Raw genomic sequence first — 25,716 nt, 5'->3', positions numbered from 1 at the left:
AAGTACTCACCCTCATGTCGTTCCATACCCGTAAGTCTTTTGTTCATCTTCAGAACACAAATGAATCTTTTTGATGAAATCTGAGAGCTCTCTGTATTCTCCATAGACAGCTTCGCAACTACCACTTTGATGCTGCAAAAAAGTTCATAAAGAGATCGAAAAGTCATCCATATGAATTGAGGGGTTTAGTCCAAATTTTCTGAAGAGACACGGTCGCTTTATATGATGAACAGATTGAATTTAGGCTTTTATTGACATATAAACATTCATCAACTCATACATCAGTTATGATAAACAGAAACTCAAGCATGTTTGCTTGATGTGCGAGAACCAATGGGGTTCATTCTCGTTACGCAGCACGTTTGAGCTTCAGCAAGAACCAATGAGGTTCATTCTCGTGTTACGCTGCACGTCTGAGCTTCTGCAAGAACCAATGAGGTTCATTCTCGTGTTACGCAGCACATTTGAGCTTCAGCAAGAACTAATGAGGTTCATTCTTGTGTTACGCTGCACGTTTGAGCTTCCGCAAGAACAATAAGGCTCATTCTCGAGAGTTACGCAGCAAGTTTGAGCTTCCACAAGTACCAATGAGGTTCATTCTCGTGTCTTACACATCATGTTTGAGCTTCAGCAGGAACCAAAGAGGTTTGTTCTTGTGTGTCAAGAAGGTTCGGTTGAGCTTCTGTTTATGTCCACTGATCAATGTTTATGTTACGATGTCTGACTCGGTTGAGTAGTTGAATCCATATGCTGTGTTTATTAAACACCGTGACACAAACAATACAAGGTTCAAGACCGGAAGCGTGGTCAGTGAGCATGCACAGATTCGATTAACAGTAGCGGCAGTCCAAACAGTAAACTGATCAAAGTCCATAATCCAAAAACCGTAGTCAAGAACAGGCAGAGAAACATACACGTGACAAAAAAACAAGATAACAGAAATGCTCAGTAAAGCCAGGGTAACCTGGCAATACTTCACAACATGATGAACAAACATCATGGCTTATAACAGATAAGAAAAGGAAGTGATGCAAGAAGAACAGGCAGTAGTCAGTACTCAGGCTCCCTCTGGCGGTTGGAGGAATGGATGGCGGATGCAGATGTTAGTTTAAATGTGAATAAAAGCCTAAATTAAGTCTGCTCAATTTATATGGATTATTTTTACGATCTCTTTATGAACTTTTTGAAGCGTCAAAGTGGTAGTTGCGTAGCTGTCAATGGAGGGAAAGAAAGCTCTCAGATTTCATCAAAAAGAACTTCATTTGTGTTCCGAAGAAGAACGAAAGACTTATGGGTTTGGAACGGCATGAGGGTGAGTAATAAATGACAGAATTTTCTGGTTTTTGGTAAACTATCCTTTTAATTCTTCTGTACAGGTTCAACCTGAGGTCTCAATGGCACAATCTTTTTTTTTTATGTTGAGTCATCATAACATGCTGTTCTAGAAGGGAAATAGACAGTAAGGAGAGAGAATGTGATGTGTCATGAGCTCTTGTGCCTTATGTAGCTCTATGTGAGTTTTGTGTGTGTGTGTGTGTGTAACGGATTGAGAAGTATTTTATTGGGATGGCAGTTGTCAGGGTGCGCTAGTGTAGCACATTCCTGTCTGGGTTGTCAAGGACTAGCTTACATGTCACGCTTGTCTATTGAAATGACTGTCGCACATATTAAATAACCATACTACTGCAGCATCCCATGAACGTTGTGACAGGGCGGTCTGACATGAATCCTAAAGACTTCACGCCCTATGAGGTGAATTTGATGGTGCTAAATCGTTACAATAATGTCCGACAGCAATTACATACTGTCATACATATGTCAAACTCTGGCAGGAAAATCTCACTGAAGACTAATTGCAGAAATATTGACCTTAGTCTGTGAGGGAATATCTCTCTGTCTTTCCCTCCCTCTCATTGCCATTTATTTAGCATGTTTTTTATCTTCTGCTATATCTCTCAGAAGCAGTGATGTTCCTTGAATCATCCATATCAAATACAATCCATCTTTCTATCAAGGACAACAGACGCAGGACAGATAGTCCCTACTGGATACCTTCCCCCACTTCATGCCATTATCTTTGCCATCCCTGACAGTTTTACATCCTCTCTTCTGTGTCTTTCTCGTCTTCATCTCTGTTATCCTGTTTCATCCTATGTTACGTTGTCTCTAGTCTTGCAAAGCCAGACATTTGACTCAAGGAAAAGGTCTGGTTGTCATTGCAGCTTATTCTTCCCAAGAACAGCCCACTTAGACAGGAAAAGACAGTTTGATTGACAACCATACAGTTTTCAACCTGAGTATTCCATTCTCTCTGACACTGTTTGCTATTCTTCATCAAGTATTTTATCTATTTTTCGGAGTATGAATTCTTCTTTATTTCGTCCCACAGCACAGTTCAACTTGATTCCTGTGGGTCTGCGGATAGTGGCGATTCAGGGAGCGAAGACTGGTTTCTACCTGGGCATGAACAGCGAGGGATATCTCTACACCTCTGTAAGTGACTGAATGCTCTTTTAAGGATTGATGATTATCATAATTAGAATAATTATGCAGGTGCCCTCCGTGTGTCTCCACAATAATGATTCACAGATAATTGACGACATGCAGCTTTTTAGAGAGGTAAATAATTATGCAGACATTTTAATTACTCTCCTCATATTAAAGAGTTTGGCCAAATAAACTGATGTGAAAGATGGCGTAATTAGGATGATGTGGACACTTTTCTTGGTGCTGAAAACGTCAGGCTTAGTTTATGGCGTGAAAGTATAAATTCTGGGCCTTGTGTTGAAGATTTTGGACTCTCTCCATGGTGCTGAATTTCCATGTTGCTCTCCGTGGTGCTGAACTTCTCTGGTTATATCATTGGGGTCCAATCCTGTTCCTCCAGGACCACCATCCTACAGAGTATACATCTAATACTAATGAAACACACCTAAGGTAATCAAGGTCTTCAGGAAGACTAGAAGGGTCAGGTTGGTGTGTTGGATTAGGTTTGAGGCAGCCTTCCAGTGGCCGAATTGGGCACCCCAGGGCACCAGAATCTTTATGACTGAACCAATTATTTTAATTTTTTATTTTTTTTATTTAGGAGCTCTAATGTCACAACACCAAATAAAATGGTTCAATATGCAGTTCTGTATAGATAGACTACCGTTCAAAAGCCTAAGGTCTGTATTGTTTTTTTAAATGTTTTTAAAAGAAGTCTCTTATGCACACCAACAGTAAAAACAAAAATATTGTGAAATATATTAATAATATATATTAATATTTAATATATTTTATAATTAATTGTTGTGATGGCAAAGTTGAATTTTCAGCATCATTACTCCAGTCTTCAGTGTCACATGACCCTTCAGAAATCATTATAAAATGCTGATTTGGGGCTCAAGAAGCATTTCTTATTATTATCAATGTTGAAAAAACAGCTGCTGCTAAGTATTTCTGTGGAAAACATGATAAAATATGAATATTTTTATATTAAATATAATATAAAATCAATTTAAAATGATATCAATATAAAATAAAATATTTCAGGGTTCTTTGATAAATCTAAAATTCACAAATTAGAAGGTAAATAAAAAGAACAGCATATATTTATAATGGACATCTTTTGTAACATTATAAATGTCTTTACCGTCACTTTTTAAACGTTTATTAACGCATCTTTGCTGAATTAAATGGTTAATTTGCTTTCAAAAAAAAAAAACTTAGCCCAAATTTTTTTTGAACGGTAGTGCATTTAGCCACAATACATTTTAAAAAGATTAATCTCACTTGAAAAGCAACAACAGGATATCTGAAATCTCTTGTGGTTCTGGAAACATTTCAAATCCTGTTTTAAAGATACCCTATAGTCAGATTGGATATGTGCTGTCACTGCTCTCAAAGGTCAATCTTTCCCATAAAAATAAAAACAATAACAAAGGATTAGCCCATGCAGTGTGTCCAATTACCCAAATTGTGCTTGAGGTGGAGTAGAATGGAAAGCAGCAGCATTAGCAGCAAGGTGGAGCAGATATTTAGACTGTCACGGCCAGAGCAGGATAAAGAGAACAGAGAGCGTGATGAGACGGCTCTCAGAGAGAGAGAGAGACATTGAGTGTGTGTTTGTTAAGCTGTGTATATGAGTGTGTGAGTGTGCATCCCAGAGCTGCCGATTAGAATGCGGGGATGAGAGAGCTTTTGTCTCCTGCCTCTCTGTGAACTGAGAAATGAGGGGATTTTCTTCTCAGAAGTGGAGAGCTGCATTTGGTTCAAAGGCAACTGACTCTAATTCAGAGCCTGTGTAGCTTACCGATGCGCTGCAAGCCTTGGGACATTCTGCCCTGTGTTGCTATCCTAAGACTGTCCCTCCTCCCCTTTTTTATGTCTTAGGTCTGGTCTGTCTATGCTGTCACTGTCCTTTTCACCGACTCCTTTCATTTGGACTCATCCTTAACAGATTTGTCCTTTCCGTGCTACTGTAACCATCTGAATTTGTCCTGTAGTTGCCCTATTCCAGTCTTTGGCAGTCAAACAAACCTTATTTTTGCTTGCAGTCGAATCAGAGATCATTACATTGAATTCTGTGTATTTTAATCAGTGTCAAAGGGGTTACGTAAGCAGATTAATTTGGGAATGTTTACAATGCATGCTGCTTAAATGGCATCTGGATGCAGGAAATCATACTGGGTTTTGTTATATCACCATTGCGTCTGTGTGTGCATAAGATTCTTTTTAAGCATATGTGAGGGTTTAAATGCGAGTGCAAGTGTGTGTTTGATAACCATTGACTTGGAGAAAGCGCGTGTAACGGAACAGACAAATGTGTGAGAGAGGCACAGAAACTCGGAGGACACAGCCAATGGGGAAACACCTCAGTCCCCGGAGCATTTTTCTCTTCCGCATGCTCCCATTCCCCTCCCCTCCCCTCCCCTCCCCTCCCCTCCTCTCCTCACTGCAGCTAAAGAGAAGGTCATTCATAATATGCCACTATATTGTCAAGCTCTATAAGTATCTCATTGTAATAAGCCCACGTAAATTAGACGAGCTGCCTCAGGGATTGTGCTCTTCTGCCACATAATGGATTTCATACATCCATTTGGGCAGACATTCTTCATGTACTCATGCAGCATTTGGTGCAAAGCCTGTAATGACCATTAAGGTTTAAAATGATTTTTCATGGCTATCTCAAAGTACTCTCCTTTTACAGTTGTCTTTTGACGGCATATGTAAGGAACAGATGTTTTATGGTAAATAATGTAACCTTACTTTAAATTAATTCTACTCTTAACTGGCAAAAAAACATTTTGGAAGACTGATGAAAATTGTCTATGATGGTTATTTTCTTCCCCTGATGTAATTAGAATAGATTTAACTTTAATTTGTTCAATTTGTTCTGTTTAATGAAAAAGAAACATTCCGGCTTTGTGCTGAGCAAAAATTTAAAAATAGTATTAATAATTAATTAGCCATAACAGTCTAAATAAAAATTCTTTTTAGAATCCTACACTCATAAAGTGAATAAAGGTTGCAAAAGTGAGTTTTCGCAAAGCTGCCAAAGAAGAACCATTTTGCATTCCCCAAAGAACCTTTCAAAAGTTCTTAAAGAATCGTTTTTTCTTAGTGTGAAGAACATTTCAATAAATTATCTAAACAGTCTTTTTCCATTTTAAAGAACTTGTGCAATGAAAAGTTTCCATGGATGATAAAGGTCTTTCTGGAACCATAGATCCCAACCTTTCATTTTAAGAGTGGAAATTCATTGGTCAAGCACAGGGAACCCCAATATTCTGTCATCATCATTACACATATTATATTTTCTTTCTTCCACTGAACACAAAAGAGGATATTTTACAGAATGTGAGCTTCTCTTATAGACTAATGTGGATGGTAACTGTCAACCTCCAAAAAGAAAAAGAAGCATAATCCAACCCATATGATGATATATTAATCTATATTGGAATAACATGAGGATGAGTAAAATATGACCGAATATGCATTTCTGGTTAAACTATTTCATCAACTTCCAACACTGAGCTGAAAGCTTTCCAGCAGCCTTCATTGTTCTGCGTCTTTAACTATGCAGGCAGCAGCTGTGTAGCCCTGGAGAGCGATGGGGAATGGACTACTGAGGGAACCTCCGCGCTATTGGTCTACGGTTATATGGGCATCAAGGTCTGTGAGATACCTGTTGTGGAGTTACGAAAATGATTTTCTGATAAAAATAGAGCCTTGTCCCGTCCTGACCCATTTTATAGACAGTATGCTCTGGAAAAACCCTCCTGGGCTGAGCGAGAGAGGGTGAGAAAGAGAACATGAGAAAGATATGAGGAGTGGGAGGCGCTGACACAGTTGTAAGGTTCCTGACAGAAATAGTTATGGGCCTGTTGCCACGATCAGCCATTATTCAGACGACACGGGCTTCGATTTAAAACTACTTGCTTCAAACTAAGTTTCTACCAGATAACTTGCAGTATAATGGCATTGTCTGAGCACAATAGGTGCATGTGTGGGTGGGTGTGTGATTTGTGTGACCTCAGACAAGATGTGTATAGTGTCTGTTGTGGTGCCTTCATCTCAGGTTTGATAAATGGTTTCTATAGACTCTCTCCTCTACAGATGGTATTGAGATTCTGAATGCTTCCGTCACTGCGATGCAATCACACCCATCACACCGCAGACTCAAAAGAGAGACATGTGGTTTGTAAAGGTAAATGAAAAGCCAGAGACATACCGATATGAATCCAAACTAGAACACATGCAATTGCTTTCAAACACACCTCATTCCCAGCGTTCCCTCACAAGTTGACGAGGGACGGAGAAAGAGAGAGAGAGACAGAAGTGTAAGTGATTCAGTAATCTTCTCCTTCCCCCTTGCAGGTAATGAACTGCAGATTGTAGCTGTTCATCCCCATAAACCCTCTGCGGCATTTTAAGCTGCCTCCATTTCCCATAAGCCCCCTTATGAACCCTAGCTTCAATTGAGTATCTTATTACTCTGTGGCCTTTGTCTTTGCACAAGGTGATCTCAGTATTCGTAGGTATATTAGAATGTGTTGATAGACACTAATATACTATATTTCATGTATGTACATAGAGACACACTAAGCTTTCCATATCCTCTGACAACTGGTTGGAGCTGAAGCTGAGTGAATGTGGAATTAAAGCATACATTGACTACAATGTAATCCCTTATTAATATTTTGTTGGTTCTCCCTTTATTTATTTATTACAGCAGACATTCTTCTGGGTATTGACTCATTGCGTATGCGCCATGCTAAACTTATTTAAAATCGTCCTTAAAAGTTGAGCTTCATTGGAAGACCTGCTTGACTTATCACAAATCAGGTTTATAATTTCCCAAAGGGTTTCAATGGCTTTAAGGTCAGGGGACTGAGGAGGCCACTTAAAGACTTCAAAATGCTGAGCATGAACACTTTCAATCCATAGTAATCAACTGTAGTTCAAAACATGTCCTGTGTTAAAAATGCATATTTTGTATTTTTACTCAGCCTGTACTCGTGGCAGTCAAATAATGAGTCACTAACAGCTGATTTGTCTAAAAGTTCATTCATCACACTGGAAATTAAAGGGTCAAGTCGAGTGCACTGCAATCTCATGCTGTGTTTTATACTGCACATTTTGGAAAATATAGTTCATCCTAGCAATATGTGCATGCATACTGCAGAAAGAATAGTATTTCTATTCTAAATATTCAGGAAAGCGAATGCGTTTCACTCATTACATATTCACGTATGTCATTGGTGTCACAACAGTTCTGATTGATCTTTCGACGTCACACAACAAAATGAAAACTCAAAGTCAAATTAGGCAAATGGGTTAACAAGTCAATGTGGTGGTGTTAAACATATTTAATTAACCTAATTTATCACAAATACAATATAAACAACCTATTCGATTAATCGTTGAACCTTAATAGATTTGTAAACATTTGAAGTGTTTATATTTTAGATGCTGTCTGTACTCTGATATTGTAAACGTACGTGTGCTCCACACTTTGCATACGAATAAAAAAAGAGATCCATTTTCTTTGCCACATGCTCATTAGTAATACTTCCTGGTTGTCCCCCCAACGACAGCACTGTTCCAGATCGTTCATTAAAACAGGAGATGCCATCTTGCATTCCATAACATAATTCTTATTGACAGGGACCCTCAATTCATCACACAAAACAAAGATAAATGCCAAGAGCGTAAATTGATTGTGGCCTCGCCTGCATTCGTTTCACCCATCCATTGATGTTTCCTAATGTAGCTCTGCATGCTTTATAGACTTATGTAATGTTGTATGTCACTGAACATCTGCCGAACACACAAACTAACTACAGTGAATGCTGTGGGAAGACACATTACACATATGTACACACATGCATTCAAGCGCAAGGATCAACTGATGCATAAACATACTGGGTAGAAGAAAAAAACACACACTCGCTCATGAAATGTAAGCCCCATTAAGGAGATTTATGTTGAGAGATGATCACGGACGAGACTGGCCCCAAATGACATACAGACAGAGATTACTGCACTGTAGGGGCCACTTTCGGTCAGACAGCATCATCATATCCGGTGTGGAAACTAAAGTGTCTGCCGTAGCCCCTGCTGGTGAATACCGTTACTACACCTATCTACGGGTGCGTCTCAATCAACTCCCACACTTCCTAGGCCATGAACCAGTAAATCGTGTATATAAACTCAGACACTGGACCCTGGCTCACCCTAACCTTAACCCACCCTAACCCAACATCCCTACGGGTATTTATGAATAACAACAGAACTGATATCTTTATTTCATTATTTTTTACATTATGATAAATACTTTGCATGTTACATATACGTGCAACATTTCAACCGTAAATAAATTATAAATGTTAGCTAGATTATGTTCATTACCTGTTTTACATTATGATTAAAACATGTTTTGTATTTTTAAGAACAACTTCCGTTAAGAGAACATAGTGCACATCGATGCTCCCTGGTTTCCACGGTGCATTGTGGGACTTTTAGGGAATGAACGTTTCGGTGAACTGGAAGGATTTTGCGACAACCCTTAAAATGGCCGACTCCCTGATCAGTGCCCTGACTCCTGAATTAGGGCGCTGATTGAGACGCAGCCTACATCTTTCTCTATAGAGTGCTGCAGGGATGATGTAGTTTTGTTAACCAAAACCTGGAAATGGGTTTTCATTTGAGCACTTCCGGTTCCACCATCCCAGTCAATGGGTTTTTGGTTAAATGCTTGAAATTAGGTCCGTTGTTAACACAAGCTCAAGATATTTTCGTGTTTTATTCTACAACATAATATACATAGTAATACCCCCCTTAATTGTGATTTTGTTTTTTAAAGCGTTTACTCGTCTTGTAAAAGGCGGTTGCTAACAAGTGGCTAAATGGGACTACAGAGATTGTCGTGGACATTAAACGTCATCAGCTGAACAGGTAAACTCATCTACTCACTAGTCCGCTTTCACAGCCTCGTTGTGTTTATAATCATGCTCTAGCAAGCTACCATAACTACAACTTTCAGGGAAAATGTTTTAAAATAAAAACTGAAATAGTTGCGACAGTGGTGTAGTTTATAGCCTACAATTAGCTTTTTACTTTTGTTCATAAAAGTAAACAAAATGTGTAAGGATCATTAACTTTTTGTTGGTCAGAGAGCTTATTTTATGCAATATTCCAAAAGCCGATGGAAAAATCCTATTGGCTTTTTCTCAAGGGAATCGGGGTGATGCTAACTTACGGGTTGGCCTACAAAATTACATCATCACTGCAGCACTCTATTGAAGGCCATTTAAGAGTTCCTGTATTTTCAGACTAAATAAGACTAAAAGCAAATATTTTGCAAATACAACACTTTTTTTTTTTCACAGCGTGCATACAATTCATCCAGTTCCTCTCTTTCTTTTTCCGTTCTGCCAGTGCCATAGGCCTTCTCCACTCTCAGGAAGTATAGCGCTCATTTATAGCTTGAGTTGTAACTTTGGTTTCCCAGTGTTCCTTTGTGGCCGAGACGCTTGTTTTGTGTGTTTCGCATGATCTTGAGATGAAGGGCATATTTCTCTGTCTACTTCCTGTCTCAGTGTAACGCCTTTAGCTGTAGTCATGGATTTGGGACTAATACAAAGTTTCACTGAATAATGCATGTGTCTTTGAAATAGCATAATTGATATCAATTATTCAACCATGTCTCCAGCATTGTGTTACGTTTCCAGAACTTCCTGCCGAGAATCTAATGGACACAGAGGTCACGTTGGTCTCAAAAATCCAAGAAAATTTCAAGGCTGCTCTGTTGCAAAACTTTTAAAGCTTGTAAGATTGTCTCTTACGGGCATTAAAGTGATTTTAAAAAGTGCTGTAATGTATGTGTTTCTTGTCATTGGCAGTTTTACGTCACTGTTAAATTTTTCATTTAGTTATTGTTGTGTTTGGCGTTAAAGGTGCAACAGGCCTTGTGGAACATTGCAGATTGCTCTTTGTAGCACTTGAGCGGGCGCTGTAAACTGCCCTCCAAGTAAAGCGTTTCTGAGTTTGCCATGTGGCAGTAACAAGGTCATTAACTCCACTTCGATGAGAGATAACAGCACAGCAGTCGGATCCCACATCCTCCGTCTGTCAATTTCATGCTCTCTGAACCAAGAGCTGTGAGAAGAAGCTTGCAGAACGTCTTGGATTGGGACGTCTTAGCTCAGGTCCCGTGGTGGCTGTGTGGCGGAGTGTGTGGGTGCATGTTTTGTTGAGTCTGCATGTTTGCTAGTATGGGTAGTTCACACTTTAAAATTTTAATTATTCATAATAATAAATAAAAAATTCAAGCAACATTATAGGCCTGCAGTACATTTCTAAGTCAGTACCATAGCAATCTGTAGTCAAATATATGCACGTATCAGCCGATATATGTTCATTTTTAATGTTATCGACCTGATAAGAAAATTTGGCCGATATATTAAAGGTAGGGTATGTGATTTGCAAAACGGCCGGCAGATTTTGAAAATACACAACTCAAATGGTCCTACCTTCTTTCCTCCAACACTGGCCCTGACTCCACCCATTCGAAGAACATGGACGCGCAATCATGCACGAGCGAAAACTCAGATGCGCGAGAGCGAGCCAGGCTAGCGTAGGTTGGAGTTTTTGCCTGACGCATGCGCACGAAGGGGTCACGCGCGTGAGGGGGATGGGGGGAGGGGGGTATGGTATGACCGTTTGATTGCCGAACTTTCTGTTCAATGATTCTAGGTGGTTTTGTAAATGATTGGCTGGAGTTTTTCGAGTCCCGTTCCACAGATGATTAAATTGCTTAATTTTCATTTCAGTGCTTCTAACTCAGTGGCTGTAAGTCGGTTAGGAATAGGATTTCAAGTGATTTTGAAAAAATGGACAAAAAAGAGAATCACATACCCCACCATTAAATCCGATAAATAATAGATTATTTCCTTCAGCTGAGACACAGATGCGCACCGTTCACCATGGCTTTGAATTCTTTGAAATATGATTGGAATCATTTCAAATAGAAAAATACAGATAAGTGCAACATGTGCAGCGCAAGTCTGTCACATGAAAATTATAATGAGAACATTATAATTGTGTGCTTGGGACAGCTTTAAATGGTGAAACTTTTTTGTTTTTGTAACCAGGCTCTCAAAAATGATTGGATTTAGATTTATCAGCCATTATATCGGTTATTGGCTTCCAAACATAAAGAATTATCAGTATCGGCCAAATGCTTCATATTGGTGCATTTTACACACACACACACACACACACACACACACAATATTGCTGAGTCTGAAGGACATTATAAGGTGATTTTTTTTTTTTTTTTTTTTTTTTTTTACAAGCTCATGGTCAATTTTGATGTCATATGGTGTAAGTCATACAAAGCCTTCTTGATTTAAGCCCGTTTAATTGTCATTCATACACAAATACTTTGCCATGTGTCAGCATAAAATTGTCCATAGATTTACCAATCTTAATTCGAAAAGATGCTTAACCACTCCCCTCAAACCGTTAGTCTGCTATGAACAGAGATGGAGAGGAGGAGTGCTAAAGTAAAACCCTGCCCTCTGTTCAGTATTCTGTTTCACTTGGAAATACGTCACAATGGAAAGTCGTTTGCAACTTTCGGTTCACGGGGACTTTAATATATTTGTCATTTTAGATATTAGGCATTTAATACATATATCAAGGATGCTATTGGTTTTATTATGATCCAATGGTGTGATGCAAAATCCTTTTGTTTGACATTCATAATAATTTATAATATTATTTAAATATATTTTGGACAAAAAAAATGTAAATTACATATTTGTATTACAAATCTGTCACCATCAGCATTTCATTTTTTATAGTTTGCTTTGTCATAAGCTTAAAGTACACGTATTTGAAAAGTTAAGAAATTCTTCAGAGATTTATAAATGCGATTTCATATTTTCATAATAGAATAAATTGTCACAACATATGACAGTGTCTGTGTATGCCTAGAAAATTCCATATCATATTAATTTCTTTGTAGCCAAGAGTGGTACAAACTTCTCATTGTTAAAGTCCGTGTGAACTGGAAGTTGTGACCGACTTTACTTTAGTATTGTGACTTATTGTAAAATAGAATAGTAAAATGAGGAAAAAATTAAGGGTGGAGCTTGATTTTTAGGGCACCGCCTCACAATCTCTAGCTTGAAGTGGTTAAGGATGTTCCGCCCAAGCTGTCAAACTGACGGCATCAGAGAATTTACAGAGGGGGAAGCATACTTTCAGATGTTGAATCTTTTTTTATTATGACCAAGTAGAACAGATTCAATCAGACACTTGCATACAAAAGGAGAGAAATGGGGGGAGGCAGCAAAGGAGGAGGAGAAGGGGAGGAGAGAGGGTGAGGAGAGAGGGTGGGGCGAGGGGAAGGTCAGAGTGCTGCTCTGCATAATAAAGATCTCGCCATCGTCATCGGGATTCTCCACACGCACGCTGGATATTACCTTTTTCTCCACATGTCATTCCAACCCATTCCACCAGGACACGCAAGCTGAAGGAGCATGTCTAACTCGTTCAAGAGTCAGAGCGAAAGGATTAGCTTTTTATTTAATCCCGTAATCATGGCTACTCAATGAAAACTCTCCCACGCACAGATAGGAGCTGGTCATCTAGGTCAGGGGATTTAAACCTGGGGTCCAGGGGGCGCAAGGGGTGCTAGGGAGACTATGAAAAGTTTGAGAAAATAAGATTTTACAAAATGGATCTAGGGTTGTCTATGACAAAATGTGCACTTAAGATATCAATGAAACATTGAATAAATTATTTCTATTCTAAATCTGATAATATTACGATTTAATGCCATTCCTTTCCAAAGAGTGCTCAGAAATCATGAGATTAGTCGTGATGAATATGCATTGACAGCACTAGTTTTTAGTAGTTAGATTTTAGTCATATTTGTAATCATTTAGATTTCATATAGATTTTAATTATTTTTTATTATAGAATTATTATATTTATATACTGTGCGTATAATGTTCATCTCAGATATGCTAAATAAAAAGTAACTATTTTTAGAGAATATTAATAATAACATTTTGCTTAATCAATGAAAATATAAAATGAAAATTTAGTTGTCTTTATAATATCACAATTCATTTCTCATACTGTGTTAATGAATGTTTATTTGTGAAAATGTGGAGCTGAATTTATATTTTATAAATATTTTTTAACTAAAACTAACTTAGGTTGACTTTAGGTCAACTCCTGGTAGATGGAGTCGGAGGATAGAGATCAAGTTCTTAATGTCTTAAGATTGTTCCACCACAAGCTATGCTGTGATTCATGTTGTGTAATAGGTCAAAGGTCAACTTTCAGGGTCATATATTGGAAGCCTGAACTTGAAATGTGAGGTGGGGGGTGTTGATGTCCTTCACGGTGGCCATGGTAACTCGATTCACACGATTAGATTGTAATTAGTATTCCATAAGGCTGATCATCTATTGATCTCCTCCGTCTGTGAGATTCGGAGGACAACAAATACGTGAGGCAAAAGCTGCTTAGTTTGATGCATTGGCCAGGAGGAAGGGAGGGAGGGAGGGTGGGTTGGATAAAATGAGTGAAAGAAAAAGAACGAGAGAGCTGATGAAGACAAGTCTAAGAAAAAAAATCCTGAGCGTTGCATAGACTAAAAGCAGACAGGCAGAAATTTGGTTGTATTCGCTAGTTTTCACTCAGGCTGCTTAATATTGGGGAAGAAAAACTCCCTGTAACCATTTCATCCCCTTCCAGACCCCAGCATCTTCTCTGTTTCTCTTTCCCTCACCCGGTCCAAATCTCTCAGTCTCCAGTGGCTTGCCGAAAGTCTTCAGTCAGCTGTTTCTGCTTGGCTACCCTCAGTAAATCAATCCTGCTGATTGGGTCTGCTCTCTGACAGGGCAAGGACCCTGACGAAGACTAAGAGAGATGTATACATGTCGCTCCTAGTTACATTCACCCGGCTACAGCAGCTTGTATTGGTGGGAAGGGCTCTTAGCGAAAGGGAGATGAATGGGAACAGCAAGGTTATGCTCGGAACGTGCTAAATTAAAGTTTTAGGTTGAAAGCGGAGTGTGTTTTTCTTCATCTCAGGCCGTGACATTTTGAGTATCTGTAGATTTGTGGGTTCTGCTTTCAAGTTTGTATGTTTACATTAGCATTCCGGTACGTATGTTGAGTGGAGCTCACCGCTTTTCCACTCTCAGAGTACCTTTGGGGACAGTGTAAAGTTCATCAGTCATGCAAATGAATGCAGTTGTTGAGTAGTATAATCTACGTCCTACTCTCTGGAGAACATTGCTTTCAGAAAAACACCATGATGAGATTTCCCCTACCCCTATATAGATGCAGCCTGACCAAACAAAAATATGGCATTGTTATTTCTGTTCTCAACATGCTAACTTTGTCATCTTTTTGTGTTCACACACATCTGTGCATGCATTTCAGAACTATGTGCTTATTAGCATATTTGTGTTTTTCATTCTTTGGCAGGAGCATTTCAACCCAGAGTGCAAATTCAAAGAAAGTGTGTTTGAGAACTACTATGTGACGTACTCCTCCATGCTGTACCGCCAAAGCCAGTCGGGACGCTCGTGGTACATCGGCATCAACCGGGACGGCCAAGTAATGAAGGGCAACCGCGTGAAGAAGACCAAAGCGGCTGCGCACTTCCTACCTAAAGTCATTGAAGGTCAGATCAGGTTTTAAATAAACTTGAGACATTTTATGATGGTAAATCTAGCCTAAAGTGGTAACTGTGTTTTAGAACATTCTACTAGGGGTTTAAACTTGGTCCAAGCGGGTTTATATGCTAGTAGACCATTTTAGACCATTTTGGACCAGCAAGGTGGCTTAACCAGCTAAGGTGGTTAAACATGGTGGCTGTTCAAACAGCCAATAATCAACCTGGACAAGCTAATAACCTGCTTGCACTGACACTAATATCCAGCTTGCTCTATCAGATAATGACCACCTTGGACTAGCTAAAAAACACTTTACACCAGCTAATAACCATCTTGCACCAGATTAAACCAGCAAGTAAACATCTTAGAGCACTTAATGACCTGCTTGGACAAGTTTGCACTAGCATAAATGCAGGTTATAACCAGCTTGCATCAGATTAAACCAGCCACTAACAATTTTACAGCAGTAACCTGATTGAACCAGCTAATAACCAGCTACGACCAGCTAATACAGATACACCAGCTTACACCAGCTTAGACCAAATAGACCACTTTCCCAGAATGCACCAGCTAATGACCATTTTGGATGAGCTTATAACCAGCTTGCACCATCTTAAACCAGCCAATAACCTGCTTGGACCAGCTAATAACCAGCTTTCACTAGCGTAGATCAGCTAATAATCAGTTTGCACTAGCTTAGACCAGATAATAACCAGCACAGACCAACTAGTAAGCAGCTTGCAACAGTTAATGGATATCTTAGATCAGCTAATAGCCATCTTGCACCAGATTAACAACCAGTTTAGATGAGTTAATAACCTGTTTGGACCATCTAATAGTTTACACCAGCATAGCAGCTTATATCCAGTTTATACTAGCTTAGACCAGATAATAACCAGCTTGCATGTTTAGACCAGATAATATCCACCTTACGCCATTTAATAACCAATTTGCACCAGATTAAACCAGCCAATAACCATCTTAAATCAGTTAATAACCTGCTTGGACCAGTTAATAACCAGCTTGCATCAGCATAGACCAGCTAATATCCATTTTGTACTAGTTTAGACCAGATAATTACTAGCTTGCACCAGCTAACGGCCCTCCCAATATTCAGATTATTGGTCAATCAGTATGGGTTTTTCAGTTGCAGACTCTTGAAGCTTTACATTTTCCACAGTTTCATGAATAGTGCAACTATTTATGACAGTTATTTTAGTTCCTCTGTTGTTGCTTTAAATAACATCAGTGTGTCTTTGTTCTTCTCGTTCCCTCAGTGGCCATGTACAAGGAACCTTCACTGCATGAGCTTGTAGCAGAGCAGAGTCCTCCTCGCAAAACCGTAAAGACTTCAGACTCCCCCTCCCACAAGAACGGCAGGAAAGAGGCGCCCAGAGCTGATGCTTCATAGCACAGGGGGCGCACACAGGGAGGGTGAAGGACTTCAGTGACACTGAGAACTCCATTTTCCTTCATGCAATAGGGGCAGGAAGAGCTGTATGAGCGGCTGCTTGATTTTGAATGGGGCGAGATCAGACAGCAGTCCCTGGCAATGAGAGGAGAATCCTTGCCTCTCTCGGTCGAACCAGCTCGTATATATTTCCACTGACCCGGCATGACACCTGACCCACCATATGATTCTATAATCCCCTGAAAAACATGTTTCTGTGCCCCCACATGCTGACAAAAAAATGCTAACAATACATATTCTAACTGAAGAATTCAATTGACTTCTTTCCCTGCGGTTTCTTTTTGTTTGAACGAAGAGTTTGGGTGTGAGAACGAGAGCGCGAGGGAGAGAGGTTATTATGTAATATCATCATAATGATTCCAGCAGATGAGACCCTCGCTGGTTAATTTTTTCCTCCCATCACTTTGCCAACGGCTGCTCTGTGCCAATCAGAACTATAGGAAGGAATGCAGTAAAATTTGTTTTATTGGACCATTCAAGGAGGATCCAGTTCTATTGGTCTGCAGGTGTAGATTGATTTCTTATGGGCCGCTGCCAGGGAAACCAATGGTATCGTCTGGAATATGTGATCGGGCAGCTTTTAAAATGAAACACAACCCTGTAGTTCCAATTCCTTCCACTGATATTCTCAAACACAACCTGATGCCGATGATAATGAGCTAATATTGAATCCACAACCCAAACGCATGTGTTTTTGGTTTAATTGTGGCTACACCTTGTAAGATCCAAAAAAAGAAAAAACAAGTAAATTCTCTTGTGACGACTCTATTAATGTTTAATGGCCAGTGAGCTCGGATCAGCATCCATATCATTGGCAAACGAGTGCAGATTATTCGGGGCAGTTGTTTGATAGCTCTTTGATGGGATTCGTACGGGGGATTACATGGAGTCCAGCCATGATTGCTTGAATTATTTACTCCTTTTTCTGAGAACGTTCGGCTCGTTCAAGCAGTTCGGATGAGAAATTGTAATATGCAAATTTAAATTGTGGCGAGCTGATCACTGACGCAGTGATTGTGTGCGGTTAGACGTGTCTATTAGAGTGTGAAAGAGACAGAATGATGCGAAATGAACATCTGCTTCCATTGTTTATTTGTGTGTGTGGCAGTCTGGGCACACATGTGTAAACACATTGGCTCACACAGTTGATCATTTTAATGGTTCGGTCGTGTCTGGGAATTTTAATCTGCCTGGAGATGTTGACTGATGACCTTCTCCAGGTTTCATAATTGACACATAACCAAGAGGAAGTGCTGCGACATCCAGGACCTCTTTGTAATTCCACAGGCATCTTCCCAGTCCACACACACCACACTCCGTAAATTGTTTGCAATGTGTGTGTTTGAATAAAGAGTTGGTCAACCATCTTACAGATGGTGCCCTTTTGTCCTTCAGAAGGGAAGAGACCAGCTCTGTGATTATGACATCAATCATTTGTGGGCCAACAGTAACTGGTGCGAATGTGCGACCTGAGTGGCTACAGATGTGACAGGTTCACAAGTTTGGTTTTGCTGTTGTTCCATGTGAAAAAAAAGGTAATTTGTTGATTCGTATTTGTGTTTGAATTGAGATGACCATTCAAACACAAATGAGCTGTGTCCTGAACAACTGGCCAGCAAAGAAAGTAGTTAAAATACAATGAATGAAACTATGAGTAATAATATTAAATCGAAGATAAAATATTTAGGGAAATGAAACAGGAAGTCAGAAGAATGTATAGCGGATGTCAGTGAGGGTTTGTGCATGTTGCAGAACGTTTTAGCATGTTGAAGCATGGTACGCGTATGTGTCTCAATAAAAGTTGGCCAAGTTAAAGGAATATTCCAGGTTCAATACAAGTTAAGCTTAATTAACAGCATTTGGACATTGTGTTGATTACAACCAAAGTGTATTTAAACTAATTTTCTTAAAAAAAAAAAAAAAGGCATAAAATTGGGTTACAATGATGCACTTACTGGAAGTGAATAGGGCTAATTTTTAAAGGATTTATATCTGTTTTATTGTCATATACTTTTATATCAAAAGCATTTAAGTGGCATTTTTTTATGATGATGAAATCATGTTAACATGCAAATTTTTATGTCTTGTGGCCATTCTATTAAATCAGTGAGCATGTTAGCATTTACGTTCGTTCACTTTCATTGTAAGTGCCTCGCTGTAACCCAGTTTGTCCCAAGGAGGGACAAAAGAAAATAAATGTTTGTGTTGATCAACATTATGCCACAAGTACAGTAGATTGTGTTTAACTTGTATTGAACCTGGAACATTCCTTTAAAAGGAATTGTAATGTGTAGCATGAGAAAGTCTGAAGAAAGTTTGGTTATGCGAGATGAGGTTTGGGATGAAGACGATTCGCTGGCTACGAGAGAGTGAAAGTCCTGAGGGCGGATCAGTGATTGAAGTTAGAGAGGAAGAGGAAGACACTTTAGAGGCATTAGATTATGAGGAGAAAAACCAGAAGATTATTAAGTTGGATTCTTGGAGGAGAGCTTGTGCTTTGGTGCTAATGATGAGGGCAATTCCTGTTCTGTGAATTAGACACTGAATGAATTCTTGCTGATTGAGCAGAAGGTGAGGAACAGGGTCCTTTGAGGATTGGGGGAAGGGAACATTTATGCTCGCGCGTGTGATGTAGTTACCTGGCCCGACGGAGATGTTGAGAACACAAGGACGAATGCGGCGCACACACGCCCCCTCATGTGTGCTCCAAAGTCATGCTCCATTTCCTGAGCAATCTCCCCAAACCCTCTCCTGTGTGTCCAGTGGCTATTAACCTTCCCTCCAGCTCTGTGTGTGTGTGAGAGAGAGAGAGAGAGAGAGAGAGATAGAGCAAAGTAACGATCGATTGACTCAATAAAACCCAAACTGGAGAGCAATAGCCCAGAGCTGTGAGCAATAATTTCCCTGTGCAACCGAGGAACCCGAGGACATTAGCAGATGATGAACTGAGAGGGGTTTTTTTGCGCTTGTGTTTGGGACTTCCAGTTGGCGAGAAAGCAGCGGAGGAGGATACAACATGGAGATAAAGTGACATTCAGATCGTAAACCCAATTTTGGTTTTGTCAAATGGGCCTTGCCCGCTTGATCTCACTCTCGTTCTTCTGTCCAGACCTGGTTTTGCTGTGAAGCAGCTAGTATTATGGTCTCGGATCTCTCCTGACTCTCGCTCTCTCTTTTAAATCAGGGCAAGTTCTCAAGGACGCATTGAGTCCACCCTCTGTTTCATTTGCCCTCAATTAAAGCATGCAAAGACAGTGAGACGATCAAGGGAACACTTCTAAAGTTTTCATGCTGTATTTTTGTGACGAATAATTGATTTCATACTATCTATCTCAGAGGGAGTAAAGGAGAAAAATATGTGTATATAAATCAAAGAGTGATTAAAAAGTAATATTAAATGCAATCAAAAAATAATGACAGTACTGTAAAATGGGTGCTTTTGGGAAGATGGACTGCCTGGTCTTGCCAAAATTGCTGAGCCATATGGACTGTGGACATGTACAGATTTGAGTTTCTTTTTGTATTTGTTTTTTATTAAATTGTGATATTGACTGAAGCAACTAACGGTCATTTCACCCACAGTGAAAAATGTAATTTTGAAGAACTGATGGGTACTTCCTTGAAATTTGCTTTTAAATTTAGTGGAAACTATGTATGAACCTTGTTTTGCTTTTTCTGACATATTTTCCCTTGTGCAAACTTGTTTTTATTTATTATTTTCTCCTTTTTAATTTTAAAGCTGTGTTGTTAACAGACTAATTAATTGGACTTTTCGAGACCTCTTCACCCACACATAAGCAAAAAAAAAAAAAAAAAAAAAAACCTGAAACCTGAAAGCCAACGCACCTTTTCTAATCAGGTCTTCCAAATGAAATGCAGAAGAAAACAAGCCAATCCTTTTCTCCCCTATCTTCTCGTCTTCCAAAAAGCAAAGTCTTCCACTAGCCAGGGTTTGCCTGAGTGTGGCAGTAACTGCCAAACGGAACATGGCTTCCTGCATAAGCCCCGCCCTCGATCTTACGCAGTGAATGCAGGAACAGGCTGATTGGCTGTCAGCCAATGGAGGCGGAGCTACACACACCTGCCCTATGAAACAGCATGGAGAGCTACGCGGAGACTCGAAGAAAGCTGACCATAGACTAACAGCCGGGGTCAGCTGGCCATCCCCTGCGTCCCTAACCAGCATGGCGGACGTGCTGCTCTTGAAAGCCGACACACCTGGGAGAGAACTAAGACTCTATTGCATGCATCCCACTTCGGAAATACTAGGAAAGGACTCCCTGTTACAGAGCACAGGATCTCCTTAGCACCCTCTCCTGACCTCCAACTTGCCATCCTGTGTACGTTTCTAGAGCAATTATACATCTCTGGGCTGGGAGGAGGGAGAGGTGTGTCTTATTACTACATATTATTGAATAAACAGTTATATTTGTATTATTGTAAGATGTGTGATGGACTTGTGATGTTGTGTAAAATATGTGCCCCTGGTTTTAGAACATTACCATGCATAACATCTCAGGCATGTCGGAAACAGATGGCACAGACAGCTGCAGGTACTCACAGGTGAGCAGTCAGGTGACAGGTGACAGACAACCTCTGCTCCCTTCACTTAGAATTGGCACACTGCACACGGACAAAACTCACATGAAACACTCGCTCTGCGCAGTATTTTTTTAAACTTTCCCCTTTTCTATGTCACCAGACCTTGACTAATCGTCTCACTAACCACCCACGAACATCTGCATTATGTCACTGCATTACAGGAATCTCGCTAATCAGATGAGGAACAGAATTAATACCGCAGGGTGATATATAAACCACAGCCCACTCTTGCTCTTGCATGCAGACTCGTTATTCAATCTTCCAGACCCTTCAAGCAAGCTGAGATAATTGTCTTGTACGCCTTTACAGACCCAACAAACTCTTAAAACAAGCTTCTTCATTTGAGGATTAGCTGGCAGTTGATGGATTAATATGAGGAAATTACATGCAGAACAGGGTCTGCATTTCAGCGTGGGAGGACGAAACGTAATTCAGATCCCTCTGCTGTTTAACTAAAAGTAATCCAAGAAACTAATTCTAGATCAGGACTCCTGCTGCGTGAATATTCAGAAATATTTCGAAGGCAGATTGCTTATCTGAGATAATGACAGCATTTGGGTTAAACAATCAAAGAGTGAAGACTTTAAATGTATGGCATACATCATAAAAGATGGTTGCACAGTGATAATTTATCTACAGGATGAAGGGAGATGCAAAAAATTGTTGAAAGTTTTAGAAAACACAATTGAAGTTTTTGTCTTGTTTTCTTGTGGTCACAATCTCATCAAATGTTCAAAACTGTTGTCTGTTAAACATCATTCTATAATCATTCATCAGTAAGTTTACACATTTTGTTAATCATCTTTGATCACCAAAATGACATAAAATAGCTTGAATGTAACTTCACACCCCCAATACGTTACAACAGCGATAATCAAAAAACGAAGTCACTCTTTGTAAACTTTGTTCAATAGGAGTGCTGTATGCTCTAATATGACCAGTCATTGCACCGTTGATAGAGTGCGAGCGAAGTGCAGATTTGTGTGTGCACTCATCCGAAGCGCGCACACGGGCAGCTGTTTCTCAGACAGCGTGCAAATATTGATTTGTGCTTGAACGGACAAATTCGCACAAAAAATATGCCAACCTGCCTGTCTTGGTTAGTATCCTAGTAAACATAGTCGGTAATGTCTTAAATGAATGTAAACAATCGAGAAAGACAACGCATGTGGATCAGAATCAGTATTTTGGTTCTGGGCATAGTCTTAAAATGACAGCAGCCTAATATTCCTGCTGTCTGTTTTTAAAGTTAATCAAACAACAAAAGACAAGGAAATCACTTACTGTTCTTAAAACTTTTTGTTTCTTTGCTCTATTGTATTTATTTCTACTGTTGCTTGTAGTTGGATTATTTGTTCGTATTTTCTTTATTTTTATTTGACAGTATCCTTACCCTGAACATTACACATACAGAACCGTACCGTGACCCAAAAACCGTGATAAAAACCAAACCGTGAGTAATTTGAACCGTTACACCCCTAGTTTTAACCGGTTTTGAGAATAGCACACTTTTTCCGAAGGTCTTTCTGCACATGCTCTCAGGCTAGCGCATGCGCTCGAGAGAGAGAGAGAGAGGGAGCGGCGGGGGAGACAGGTTATGTTGTACAGCAGCAAGCCCTAACATGGACATAGTTTGGCCGTGCCTTATGCAAAATACTGTCTGCGAGCAACTCCCTCATTCCGATGTTACGATCCATCAATAGAGTGGTGCAGGTATGACGTCAGAACCCAGAAGTCTAATTTGCCGCTGGTTCCTTCAAGATTTTTCTCGAAATCGTGCGCATAATTGTTTTTTTAAATCGAGGGAATGAATTAGTAAATCGTGCGCACGATTTAGCAAATCAAAGGAACGAAATAGTAAATAGTGCACACGATTTACAAATCAAGAGAACGAATTAGTAAATCGAGGGAACGGCATAGTAAATCGAGGAAACAAAATAGTAAATCATTCGCACGATTTATAAATCGAGGGAACGAATTAGTAAATTGTGCTCACAATTTACTTTTTTTCTTGCATGTCATCTCTGTAGAATCCGCTAGAAATTGTGCTTGTTTTTTCTGCACTCATAACTACGCAAAATGTTCAAAATTGTTAGTGCATGAGAAGGCCGCTCATCACTAACAGATATAATAGAGCTATTTCAACTTAAGTAAGTCAATGCCTCCCGAGAAAGGGGAATTGTTTACAATTTTGTTTTATCGTATTCTCGTTCTGTTTTTCTTGGTCTGGACCAAGACAGCAACATAGTGTCGGCACAGATCCAGCCCTCTTCTCAGATGTGGGCCGGATCTGGGCTGACACTATGTTGCTGTCTAGGTCCAGACCAAGAAAAACAGAACGAGAATACGATAAAACTTTGTTTACAAGAAAACACAAAAAGAAGGCTGAAATACATCAATTATTGATGCCATCTTGGGCTTCCATAAGATACTGGCAGCAGAAAAAAATACACTAAATCACGTCACAAATACGTTTTTTTACACACCCGATAACACAAGCGTGCCAGAACTTGTTTCTGAGTCCCCAGGCTGAATTTGAAAGCATCAGAGAGGCAATGAGTCATGGTTGTATCAGACCCTCACCTGCGGCAAACCTCTGCAACCCTCGATAAAGGTAAACCACAACAGTAATGCACAAATCTGTCAAGGGTGATAAATGCTCAGTAGATTTTTTTTTTTTCAATGGGGAAATTCTAATGGTAAGTCTTTCAACTGACCACATAAAAGCAGATTGCAGGGCACCCCGCTGCAATCTCGCCTGTGTTCACAGTGCTCTGGAGGAAATACAGCAACATGTTAGAAGTAATAATTGAACCATGCATTATTCATGGACGTCTCCCCGGGGAAGGGAAGAGGATAGCGAGGGTGGCAGGGTCAGAGAACGCACCTCTGTGCTGCTCCTCATTACATTTGCCATCTGGGCAGAGCGTTTAGACCGGGGCTTCCCTTCCTTATCTCACCCTACACACACACACACACACATATATATATATACGCTGCAAGAATAATGCATGCAGAAACAAGTCTTACATGCACATATACACACTAGAAAGCAAATACACGCACACAGACACACTTCATACTTGTGTTCCCTTACAAGCCTCTATGATCTCTTGAATGATTTTGATCCAACATGGCATCTTCTCAAAGCTTCTCACTCTGTATGCTGCGTCGTGCATCCAAACCTGACATCGTACACACTATTTGAACTCTTCCCTGAGGCCTTTAGCTCTGCCCTGAGGCCTCCTGAGCACATCTCCTGACTCTCTACTGATTGTACCACTTAAACTGATCGTCAAGGTCTTCGGAGTATGAGACTGCAGCAATTTAAGACTTGTTTCATACTGCTCTCTAGTGGATGAAGGAGACGCTGCATGCACAATGCAAATGAAGCCTGAGTCAGCAACCTTGATTCTGAAAGGATGTGAGCCTACTTGTCACTTTAATCCTTATGTTCCTTTAATAGTTAACATAAGGTTGATGTTTAATTTGGTTATATTAACATGACATGACCACAAAAATTACAACTTCATGACATGCTTCAAACATCCTCAATGAAAAATATGGCAACACTTTACAATAAGGTTTCATTAGTTAACATTAGTTAACTACATTAGTTAACATGAACTAATTATGAACTGCACTTCTACAGAATTTATTAATCATTGTTAATGTTAATTTCAACATTTACAAATACATTATTTACCAGCTGTATTTGTAACATTAGTTAATGCACTGTGAAGAAACATGAACAATCAATGAACAGCTGTATTTTTTTTTTATTAACTAATGTTAACAAATACAGTATGTATTTGCTTATGGTTCGTTCATGTTTGTTAATACATTAACTAATGTTAACAAATGCAACCTTATTGTAAAGTGTTATCAAGAATATTATATTACCTCCGATAACACATAAAACTTAATTTGCTCAGACTGTCTGAATAGTGTTCATAGAAATGCGTTCCAATCAATTGCTTATTTTGATTATAGTTTTGTTGTATTTATTGTAATTTCTCCAAAATGGTTATTATTATTATTATTATCCAGGGTCACTTACTTTATGGCAAAATTGAGATTTATATCTACTGGGTTAAAAAAACTACTGGGTTATGAATAGGTCATATTAAACTAATCTGAATGAAAAATAATAGGATCATTTTGAAATTAATATCCAGCTCAAGTGCTGCTATCAATAAAGCAAAAGAGAGACAAACTAAATGTAATTTAAATGGTTGTGGTCATAATTTGAAATGAAATAGTGCATGTAGATTTCACTATTTGTCTCAGATATATGGATTATATGTAGCTAAAAAAAAATTTTTTTTAAAATAAGTTTAAAACCCCAGTACAAGGTACAGCTATATGCTCCCAAACAATATTGTGTCTGTGTCAATATGCTAATTTACAAACATGGTATTTTGGTGCATTTCCTGTAAATGTTGTGACATG

The 25,716-nt window shown here is 39.4% G+C and overlaps 1 protein-coding gene across 2 annotated transcripts in view; it reads left to right on the top strand.

The window, feature by feature from the left end:
- Positions 1 to 21,105, top strand: part of fgf11b (fibroblast growth factor 11b) — a 53,717-nt gene extending 32,612 nt beyond the window's left edge. Inside the window, exons 3-5 of one of the 2 annotated variants that reach the window (XM_084104144.1) lie at positions 2,390 to 2,493; positions 15,001 to 15,199; positions 16,469 to 21,105. In XM_084104144.1, coding sequence (XP_083960270.1) covers positions 2,390 to 2,493; positions 15,001 to 15,199; positions 16,469 to 16,602 — 437 coding nt within the window. In that variant the 3' untranslated portion in view covers positions 16,603 to 21,105. The remainder of the gene's footprint in view (positions 1 to 2,389; positions 2,494 to 15,000; positions 15,200 to 16,468) is intronic. The other variant, XM_084104145.1, reaches the window with a different exon arrangement.
- The last annotated feature ends 4,611 nt before the right edge of the window (positions 21,106 to 25,716 follow it).

Source organism: Abramis brama, assembly GCF_963993115.1.
Source record: "Abramis brama genome assembly, chromosome: 25".
Taxonomy (NCBI): Eukaryota; Metazoa; Chordata; class Actinopteri; order Cypriniformes; family Leuciscidae; genus Abramis; species Abramis brama.
This window is presented reverse-complemented; position numbering and strand designations above follow the sequence as displayed.